At 36.8% G+C, this 12,082-nt stretch overlaps 1 protein-coding gene across 1 annotated transcript in view; it reads right to left on the minus strand.

Annotated features, from left to right (window-relative positions):
• EPHA5 (EPH receptor A5) overlaps window positions 1–12,082 on the minus strand; it is a 247,426-nt gene that overhangs the window by 63,665 nt on the left and 171,679 nt on the right. The window contains exon 5 of the mRNA XM_063300334.1: window positions 540–664. Coding sequence (XP_063156404.1) covers window positions 540–664 — 125 coding nt within the window. The remainder of the gene's footprint in view (window positions 1–539; window positions 665–12,082) is intronic.

Genomic DNA, 12,082 nt, shown 5'->3' on the forward strand with positions numbered 1-12,082 from the left:
AGTAGTTCTTAGTTTGAAGCTTCTTTGCCAACAAAATACTACTGGGCATTCTTTAGCAAGGCACCTTACCATTTCATTATGTTGCACTTCCTCAATTTACAGGGTTCACGTACAGTATTTTAAATAACGTCAAAGCATCTGCTTTCTGGAAAACAATAGCAATACTAATTCTCACACGCATCTAAATCTCACTAATTAAACTCCAAATCTTTAGTAATTGGGGTTGTCCCACTGATGTAAATATGGTTACTTCTGAGTATGGTATTGCAATGTACATCATCTTTATTTTAATGCAGTAGGATTGGAAATGAAACTGACAGAAAACAGAAATATTTTTGTTTGACATGAGTAATGTATTAATGAAAATACATGTCTATGCATGCATAAACATAAATGTCAAAAATTCCTAATCCAGTACAATATTTGGCATTAATTTAAAATAAAAAATGATGTCAATACTTTTTAACAGGAATTATTCCAAATGAACAGAAGAGGAGAGAAATCAAAGTCAGTATGACCTTGCAAACAGACTATCACACCTTTTCAAAATATTTGATCTCATATTCCAGGATGATGCCATTGGGTCGATCTGGTTCCTGCCAGGAGAGTGAGATGCTATTTTTGGCGACTTTCCCTTTTTTCACATTCGTGATTGGAGATGGTGCTGTGATATGAAACAGGAGAAGAAATCAAAAAGAAAATCAAAACAATTGTTTGATTAAATGGGGGAAAAAAACCAATTACTTTGCAAAGTTTTAAGAATTTATAAACATAGAGCACCTTTCTATTGTAGGCCATTTCTCATTTCTGAACAAAAATTACTGAGAATTAAGAGAAGGATAGCCATCTTGTAGCTTGGAGGATACTTAACATTTCCCACTCTTAACTACAGTGCAGCTGGTTCCCTAGTAAGAGGGGCTTTTGTAGATCAGACCAAATCTAGGCCAAGCCTCTGTCACTGCCCACCCAGGCCACTTTAAGTTCCAGTGATTTTAATAGCCAAATCTCAGTCTAAAATGAGGGGAATGGCTTTCAAAGATTGCAATAATTTAAGGAAGGAATGTTGCGACTTTGGGTAGCAGCTATAAACTTTTGAAGCAAGGACTACAGGGTTTCTTTACTCTTTTTAGTAGTGGTGAGTTTGGAGGAAATAAGGCAATCAGACAATGTCTTCATGAGAAAGACCTGAAACTTCCTGCCCGTTTTTTTTTGTGGTACCAGAGTTCTTAAAATTGCATGTTCTATGTGATTATATTTATGCCATATACATGTCACCTTTAATAATTAAAAAATACCATCAACACTGGACAATCTACTGGCAAATTTCAGTAGTATGATTCTGGAGCCCTACAAAAATAGGACTGGAGGCCAAATGAGACTCATTGATTGCCCATCCTTAAATTAGGAGAGGAAAGTGATTTAGCCTCCAACATTTAGGTGGTTCTTTTTACCCCTGGAAATGCACCCCTATCTAAAGTGGCAGCAGTTTTATCTGAGCAGTATATTGGCATTCCTTTCTACTTCCATAGTGTTCTAATGGAAATTGGAAAGGTCTCTTTCCATTGACAAGAGAAAGTACAAGAATATGCAAGGCTCTATTAAGCCTAGAGTTAGGATTCAGACTTGGGATAAACTGAGCTCATTCAGACCTACAAAATACCATGTTTTCCCTTAATGTGAAAGTTCCTGCATTCGTGTCAGGTTTGCATGCTTTCACTTATCACCCCTATTTCTCATCTTTCAGATCTTGGGGGGAGAGTGGAAATTCAGCTTTCAAATGCAGTGCTGTGACCAGAGACATCTGAATTTAGGAAACTCTACCAACTTCAAACTCTAATAACCAGTATCTGTAATAGAAGTTTTAGAAAGAGAACCTGTCTTGTCAAGAAAGATCATTTGTGTAGTGGGAAACCCTCATTTCTCATTATATCTAAATCTGATGCTCCTAGCTTTTTGCCATAAATTTTAATAACTGATTCTTAACAGCTATGAAAAGTTACAAGGTATTTATTGCAGTAGGAGAAAATATGGCAAGTCTTGTTGTTTGATAGTTTTTGACTTCATATTTTTATAGACTTATTTCATTTGAATTTTCTACATTTCATTTTATTACTAATTCATATTTTGTAGAAGTGATACAGTTTTAAAAACATTATGATATCGAATTTGACAGCCAAATCAAAAGAGAAAAAAGAAAAACCTTTGGATGTGCCATTGGATCAACAAAATTAATATCATTATTATAGATTTAATCATCTAAATTTTAGCCATACTTTATTCACTAAAATTCTGATTCTGTGATTTTTTTAAAAAAGCTATTTGCTTTGAAAGCTTTTTAACAATTGTAGGGTGGTCTTTTCACAAATCTAAATTTTTAATGACATAAATTGCTAACATGTTCAGTGGAGGTAATGCAGGATCCGGGATTCAATTGGGGGGAGAGAACGGAACTAAGTAAGAGGAATGGGTAACTATACACCTAGAGTACTTCAGAAAGGCAGTAACTGTATCCTTTTGCAATCTTTATAAAAAGAAGTGTTAAACTATAACTGCAAGATAAGGACCAATTAAGTATGTTCAGTTGATCTTTCTGGTTTTGGCATGTAATCACAGCTACTTTGCATCTTTTATACATTTAAATTACAAAACTCTGAATAAAGTCTGCACCTTTTAGCTTTCCTTGTCAAACAAAATGTAATACAATCTCTGCAGTCAAACAAAGTCTGCAATCATTCCATTTAAAAGCATGAAATGGAAGCCATGCAACCTGATCACAGGAAAAAAGGCCTGCTGTAAAAGCTACATTTTAAAGGTCATTGGTTCTACAGGGACAATATCCCACGAATTAAAGGAACTACAGAAGACAAATTAGTGAACAGTTTTTCTTTAATTATGTACTTGATATATTCTCTCTTCTTCAACAGGTTTCTAGAACAACATTTGCAACATATGCAAAATATTAAAAATTGCAATTAACGTATTAAAATCAGTATAATAAAACAAAAACATTAAAACACCACAATAGAAAGGAGTAGCACCATTAATGAAATTAAAAACAAGTAACAACTATCATATAAGAACTGTACAGATATTTTAAATAGATTGAAAAAAATATAAATACCTTCACCTCAGTCTAGGACAAGAACATCGTCACTAATCTTGGCCAATAAACGTATTAGCTACCTCCATTCTATTATAGACCTTGGCTATCACGTTACTACTTTTACTTGAATAGAATGAGAAAAGGTAGCAGAACGTGGTGGATTTCTGCCACATGCACTGGCTCTTTGTCATTCTTGGGCTGGGCCTGACACAGAATTTGATATCATCTTATATGCATGCTACTCACCCAAAACACTGGGTGACCCCATAGGTAGGTCACTTGTGTCTAGGGGTCAAAAGATTTCCTAAGAGATCTATAGCAGAGATTTGAAGGCATCAGGCTAAACTAATTCTTTCTGGTCAACTACTCCCCACTTCCACAGTATAAACTGTTTAACAAGGAATTAGTTAATTCTCCTCATGCCTTGAAATGGAAAAAGTTTCTTAAAGAGTACCTGCAAAAAAAAAAAAAAAGGGTCTCTAGGAACTCCTGTGTCCGTTCTCTTTAACAGTTTTCACATCCCCATGGGCACAAAGAGAGGTGTAAAGGGGGCTGAAAACGGAAGAGTACATAACCCCCCTCCCCCAAGTTTGAATGAGGGGGAGAACAATTTAAAAACCATGAACCACTTTAGGACTCACTAATGGATGAATGGATGCCTTGCTTAAAAGATAAAGCTAAAATGTCCATCTGGTCCTCATCTGCCATGTTCTGAAAAGCTCCTTACAGCCATCCTGTAACGGTTATAAACATTGCAGCATTAATTCAACAAAAAAGAAAAAAAAACTTAAAATGTAGCTATGTGGGAAAACATATAATCATTTTTTCAGTCTCACTAATTTTCCATTACAAATTGACTGTTACTATTTGTTGACAGAAGTGAGAGACTATTCTGGTCTCCCAAGCCAGCACGATACGATTACCACTAATACTGATCCATACCTGTTGTTTATTTTCCACAGGGAGATCAGCTAAAATCAATTAAACTGCTTTGAACAAATTGAAGCACTCTGTATTAATACAATGACATAACTCTTTATGACACCCACCCCCCAGGCCCTTCTCTCTGTCTTTCTCTGTATTCCAGGAAGTTAGCTATTTGGTATGGGAAAACAAGCAGTGCTGGTCCATGTGGCAAAAATCTATAGGCAGGGAATACTTTTATTGCGTTCCTCTGAAATGTCACCAAAGAGTATGTAAACGCTGAATCCTCTAGACTAGAGTTTTCAAACTGGGTTTGGCAGCACTAAGGAGCTGGGGCAGGAGGGAGCACCTTTCCACAATGAGCTGAGAGAGAAAAAACCTCTGTTTCTACCTCACAGAGTTGTTCTCAAGGACTAAAGGAGAAAGCCCTTCGCAAAGGAGAATTGTTTCCCCCTTAATCCCTTTCAGAAACTTTTCCCTTAGGAACTAAGGATGAAAAGCTATTTCCAAGGGAGGAAAAAAAAAACCCCTCTCTACAAAGGACTAAGGGGGGGGAAAGGATTAGTTCCTTGCAGAGAGTTCATCCATAGTCACTTACAGTACAGAGATCTCTTTTCCTTACTCACTAAGATGCAGCAGAAAGCAGGCGTACTGACTTTCAGAAGTCCCACCCTCTTGATTAGGGGCTCTGGATTTATTTTTTTAATGAACAATTTTGCAGCCTGAAAAAGTTTGAAAACCCCCTGCTCTAGGCAAGATATCAGGCAAGATATACAAAATAGGCCAAACGTGTTAGCCATAAAGTGTGTAGTTTCAGACCAGTCCACAAACTGTAGCATTACCCAGTATTGTCATGTCAAATTAATTGTAACTTTTGGGGCCAAGGAATAATGGCTGACCCCTGCTATTCTGAAATCACAAAGGCAGTGCAAGTCTCCTGTCTCTTGTTGCAGCACATTGCATATAATAGCCATTTCAGAGCTCTAAAGTCAGATACACGTCACTGAAGCGTATCTTCCCAAGAATCTTTCTTTTTTGTGGAGCAAGGAACAATACAGTACTACTCGTAATAAGTAGCGATAAACTGCTAAATGAATTTTCAAGAGTTAATTCATTGAGTCATATCTATGCCACTTAGGCAGCAAGATACCAAAAGACAGGAAGGAAATTCCAAGGAAATTCTCCCATCCATAGTGTTTTGCTCCAACCGGATGTTATCTTCTACATCCAGCAGACAGTTTCAGTTCCACGTGAAGAAGCAACATTTGGAGCGCTTTCTCGTACTTAGCCTCTGGGTGGGTTTAACCTTAGTATTCTTTCTCCAAACGGTAAGTTCTAAGCAATCAAGTATTATTGTCAATAATGCCATCTGCTTTAATAAATTTTGCATTGCATTTGTGAAGGAATGGAGAAATGAAGAGACCTTGGATGGCTTCTTTTCTTTGAGAACTTTTATCTGTTCCCATTTGTAAATTCAATCTCACTAGCACCTGAGCCCTTTGAAAATGGCAACTTAAATTCATAGTGTAACTCTGCCACTGGTTTTCTACAACCTACTATTAACTACATAACTATTGGTGATACTATTCTTTGTTACCTGAATTTTAGCTGAATTTTCATTTTCTCAAGGTAACAGCTTGTACAAGTATTTGAGTATTATTTCTTCTGCACAACTCTGTGCAAACAGATTTCACTTTGTTTTATTTTTGACAAAAGACTAAATGTCAATTGATGAAAGGATTTGAAATTAAATGAGTTAAATTTTGGTCTGCGTAAATGTCTGGTGATCTACTGCTTCTTTCCTAAACAAACATTTTGTTTTTCTTTCCTTTCCTTGACATTAAGTCCAGTCGTGTCTGACTCTAGGGGGCGGTGCTCATCTCTGTTTCAAAGCCGAAGAGCCGGCATTTGTCTGTAGACACTTCCGTGGTCATGTGGCCAGCATGACTAAACGGAACGCCGTTACCTGCCCGCTGAAGCGGTACCTATTAATCTACTCACATTGGCATGTTTTTGAACTGCTAGGTTGGCAGGAGCTAGGACTAGCAACGGGAGCTCACCCCGTCACGCGGATTTGAACCGCCGACCTTCCGATCGGCAAGCTCAGCAGCTCAGCGGTTTAACCCGCAGCACTACCACCCTAGTGAGTTAAACAGAATTCCTGATAAACTCTTCCCTTACCATTTTACAACCACACAATATATTTGTTCTAAGATGAGAAATATGTTTAAAGGACATAATAACCAATAATGATATTTCAAAACTCACAATATATATGTGGAATATAGAAGGGTGGATTTTAAAATCTGCCTCTGCAACCTGAAATTTTTGCAGGTACTCATATAATGCACCAGCATAACCTGAATAGCCCCTTTTTTTATCAGGCTTTAATCATTTCAGTTTTCTTCCTTTCAAGGGATTGGTGACTTTAAAGTAATGCTCCAGGAAGATTTTAATAACTATCCTCTCTTCTGCACATGTCCATACACACCATCAAAAATGAGGTATTACAGATACTCCTTTCATACAGTGCGACTTTTGGCAGTTTCAGATCTTTTGGACTCAGTTCAAACTTTAACTGGCAGTTTTCAGGGAACTTCCTCTACCTAGGAAGCATGGGAAAAAGACTATCCTGCAATTCAGATATTTTCTGGGTAAGGGGCTAGGTATGGCTTACCCTAATTAATGAGGTGGTCAATACTGGTTTTTAATTATTTTTTATTCCTCCCTACATTAATTTTCAAGTTATTATCAAAGTTGCATGGAACATCTGCCCAACCTATGGAGATTTTAACCTCTCTCCAATGTATTTTCTGAGGCTGGGTCAAAATTATCATGGAAACTATACTATTTATCCATGGTATTTGACTCAATTTTAAAAACAGTAGGAAGATGCAGGCATTCACCAGTCACAGAGCTACTTTAAGCAATTGCAATTTTTAAAAAATGACAAGGAGATTAAAAAAAATCTAGTCTACCTCATCTAACCAAGATAAACCAAATCTCCCTTGTTTTTCCTTTGAATTTTCTACAATATCCAGAGGTACTTTGGGGGGGGGATATCTTTACCCCCGATCTGCCAAAAAAGGCTGTACTCTACTGTACTTTATTCTTATAAATCCAAAATTTATGAAATGTTAAACTCTTCCATTGTAAATCTAGGAGCCAAACTACGCATATAGTGTACACATCCATGGTTACATGGAAAAAAAAACTGCCAGGCTGCAAATTCAGACTGAGAAGAAAGGACAAAGAGAGGTGCCCAATTATTCTCTTCCTAGGATTTCTCCACTCAGGTCTGGTCCTCCTGAAAACAGCTTCTGAAGAGGGAAAGGGGCCTTGCTTAATTCAAATAAATATGCTGTTTGTTTTTATTTTCACTCCTGCATGAAAAGCTCAACAACATTAACCTTTCTGAATCAATAGCAGTCAGGTTGCATAGGTGATCATGCTCCATTGCCTGCATGGGGAAATTGCAGTGAAGTATAAAATTTGATTATTAGGCTCATTGTTATTTGCCATCACATTCTCTTTTCTTAATTATATTATCCTCCACAAACATAAAAATACCTCTGGGTTATCTCTATTGCATCAATAATAGTGTGCTGATCATAAAAAAGCACCAGTCAAATGCTTTTAGTTCTCTAAAGTTCAGTAGAAGGATCATATTACTTGTATAACAATGGTAGCTCACACATCTGTCATCATGGTCTTCTTCACCATGTACACTCTTGAGAATATCAATGCATCCTCTCAGTTCTTTCTTGGGTTTGGAATATATCTGAACCAAAAACTGCATTACCCAGATTCCGGGTCAGGCATCAAGAGCCAAATAAATGGATAAGGCAACTCAAGAGGAATTGTGTTTCATAAAAGACTAGAGCTGAAGAAAGTGAAGTGAGGTCAGAATTCTTGTTTATCTCCATGACTTTCTTTTGATAGCCTCAACCCATCCAAAACCAGGTAAGGGGTACTTGGATGTATGATTCTGCATACAGACAAGTAAAACATTATCTCTATGCATTGGGAGGTAAATGGCAGAAATGATTCTTATTTTTTTATTTTATATCATTGTGCTCTTTTGGATATGAATTATTACTTCATTCTTGGAGTTGGTAACTCCTGTGTAGCTGTTGTGAAAACATGACAATAGAGTCAACCTTGGATGAAACAGGTTCCCGTTAAGAGTTCAGCAGTGTGTTTGTGTTTGATCTTTGAACATACATTAAAATGTTTAATGTTTTCTATTTTAAATACTAGAGTTTTGTAGCTCAATAAAAGATGGTCTGATTTATATGTTAGTAAACCTTTATAGTGTTATGCTTCTCTGAAACAAAGAAATTAATATGTCCTAAATCATTTATTTTAATCACATAATTGCTCTTAAATTAGTTCAATTCCAATGAAAATCTGATTTATAAAGTTTGTCTTTAAGTCATAGGTGAGCAACCATTTGCTTCCTAAAAATTCTAATAGAGAATCCAAATAACCAATCAAGTGCCATAGGCAAAAAGGCTAAAATGTGACAAAACAGTTCATATACGTATGACTACAAATTTGCCTTTCATTATCAATTCTGCAAACCATGTTGTTCGTTCTTCCACCTTCAACTTTTGACTGGTTTTTCAACTTTTTTTTTCTTTGAGTGGGTTACTTATTATAGAAAACATTTCTACAACAATTTTATCTCATACTGAAAAGCAAGCTGTGAATTTTGTTGATTTTGATTTAAATTGAGTGCTCAGTGGCTTGGGTTTAAGTTTCATATTAGAATGCATCAAATATTGATTGATCGATTGATTGATTGATTGGCAGGACTTATGTGGCTTCCTATCTCATACAATGACTCTACGCGGCTCACAACAATCCATAAAACATAGTTAAAAGCAAAGATATCCTTTCCCCCAGGTACCAGACCAAACATCCACATAGCTCAACCCCCCCATCCTAGCCCAATACTTGGGGGAAGAGCCAGTTTACCCACAGAAAGATGCAGCTTTGATACTCAAGAACATTTTGCTTACACTTTAAAATGTATCTGGTCTGAATTTTATAGCAGCCAAGCAGAAGAATGTTGTGGTAAGTTACTGAAGATGAAAGGTCAGCCATTTTGAAAAATAATCCCATTCGTACTTCTATTCCCTGTACTTTTTCTTCATGTCTGAAAGAAACCGTAAAGAGTAGGGCTGCCTAAACTTCCAAATGGATTTGGAAGAAGAGTTCAGACTTTTTGCAAGCATAGCTGGACCTTCTTGAAGTTTCTGAGGTAATAGCCCTTAATAGACTTATGCTCCCTGAATTTATCCAATCTCCTTTTAGAGGCATCCAAGTTAGTGACTATCAATACATCCCATGGTAGTGAATTCAATGGGTTAATTACACACTGTGGGAACAAGTACTTCCTTTTGTTAGTTCTAAATGTTCTTCCAATCAGCTGGAGTGACTGCTGATTTTAAAAAGAAGAGGAAATCTTCCTGTCTGCTTTCTCCATGCCATGCATGAATTAATACACTTCTATCATGTCCTGCCTCACTTTTCTCTAAACTAAAAAGACCCAAATATTCTACACTTTTATTACAGAGAAGATGCTTTAAAAACCTAACAAGTTTGGCTACTCTGTTCTGTAACTTTTTCCAGCTGTCCTGTGCTATATCCTTTTTCAAATGTAGTGAGCAGAACCTTACACATTATCCAAGATGCAGACATACCCATTGATGTATATAAAGACATTGTAATATTGGCAATTTTATTTTCAATTTCTTTCCTAATGATTGCTAGCATGGAATTTGCATTTTTCAAAGTTGTTCCATAGAGTCAACATCTTCACTGAGCTACCTACTAATGTTTTTCCTGGTTAGTTACAGACAACTCAGATCCCAGCACTGTATATGTGAAGTGAGAGTTTTTTTGCCCAGGTGCATTACTTTATGCTCACTTAAATTGAACTGCATTGCTGTTAAATGACAATTCAACAAATTCAAGAAATCCTCCTGGAGCTCTTCATAATCACATTTTTTAACCACCCTACAAAGTTACATGTTGTCCACAAACTTGGCCAGCTTCTTGCTTAGCCATACAAAATCTGTTGCATGAGTCTGAATCAGTCTGAGATTCAGGAATCTTGATTTTTCACTAACATTAACCTGAGGTAAATACTAGAATTTGGAATACTTGTGCAATACAACTTTTCTAAAATATTCATTTTAGTGTGTTGGAAATTGCTTTGTGAAATCTTTGCTCTAAAAGGCAGCCTAAAAATATCTTAAATAAATGTTTATTTGGGCAGTTAGCTATATAGTTTTGAATACTGAGCAAATAACCATTTATTTTTAAAAGAGTGGAAAAGAACAAGATACCCTAATTATTATCAGCAACTTTGCATTTAAGAATCACCAAAACCATATACCAGACATAAGCACCTGATCCAATTAAAGGAAGAAATGTTGTTTATTAGATCCTTAAACCCACAGATTTATCACACATGCAGCTCATCTTGCTATAACAGAGAACCCTGCAAAATTAATAAATGTCTTGAAAACAGCAGCAGCAGTTTCCTTCCCTTTCCCCCAGGGCAAACATTTTCATGAAGATCTCTTCGAGGCTCAATATAATATTGGTGAAAATACTTAATTTTCTCATCACTCAGTATCCATTATTATTCTCTGAACACTCTTCCCGGCTCCAGAACCAATGTCAAACAAACAAAAATGACAAACTCAAAATGTTGCAGAGGTAGTCAGATTTTATCGTAGCATCAAGTAACATATGAGAATAGAAATGTAGTATTTCAAAGCTACATGCGCTCCTTGTGTATGTTAGCTTTATTAACCCATGGCTTAGCTGCAAGCTGAACACCTGACAGGCACAGAGGCAGCCACGGATGCAAGGGAAAGTGGGAGATCCTTTCCCGCTCTACCTCACAGTTGCTGCTTCCCTAATTGTCAGCTCTTTTGAGGGTACTTTGAAAGACAAGTTTAGCACTGTTCTAGAGCAGCACTAAACACGTGTCTGAAAGGGTTTCTGCACCCATATAAGTCCCTCATGCAAAACTGCTCTAGCCACCTAAACCTGCCTCCTCCACAGCATTGGCTCACCTCAGCCAACATTAATGATGGTGATTGGTGAATGTGACATCTGGTGGGAGAAACAAATCCAGGAGAACCTACCAGTTGCTTTCCTTTCCTTATCTCCCATTAAAGCTTTAAAATCAGCAGCTTTTACAGTCCTTGTAACTGAGGCAGATTACACAAGGCCTCTCAGGTCAGTGCACCGAACTTTGCTGCTGCATCAAGAACAGGAGAAATGCATGTTAACACAGCTGTGAGAAACAGTTGCTGTACTGGCTATGGCTACCAGACTTGACTACAAATATCCAAAGACCATTAGGTAGAAGCAAACATATACCAAAATCTCTCATTCTATGCTGCTATGCTTTGGTCATTTAGATTTCTGCAGTCAGATACTCAAGAACTGGCTGATGCAGGAAAATCTAGAATACAACACTCCAATCACATAATGTAAAACAGCTCAGAACACTTGAAACAGTATCATTCAAAGATGAGCTTGTTTCATCTCAAAACAAAATTCTCAGAAGCAGCATATTTGTTTTGATTATGGAACACTCACAATGGTTGTTCCAGGTTTAAAATGGTTCATATTCAGACTACCTTGCAAATGTTTTTTAATATAAGCCAGGATCCTTAGTTTTTCACTAGGCACCTTTGCCCTAATAATCTAGGATTCTTCAAAATTCTGGTTTATCAATATCAGGCTGGTACATTCTATTTGACAGCTGTAAGATGAACAGTGGTTCTAATGGGGTCAAACACTGCTTCAACCCGTTACTAAAGTGTTGTTGTTCTTTTAGGGCTTATGTAACATAATGCATCCTGAGATGAAGGGGAAGTGAGCATAAATAATGCATAAAATTTGTGTTGAGTATTGTGTAAAACAACTTACCCTTCAGGGTATCCTCTTTGTAGAAGGGTCAAGTATGGGAATCATAACCATACCACCTAACCCTGGGATTAGATAACAAAGTATTAGCTTCATCTG

Source organism: Candoia aspera, chromosome 4, assembly GCF_035149785.1.
Source record: "Candoia aspera isolate rCanAsp1 chromosome 4, rCanAsp1.hap2, whole genome shotgun sequence".
NCBI lineage: Eukaryota > Metazoa > Chordata > Lepidosauria > Squamata > Boidae > Candoia > Candoia aspera.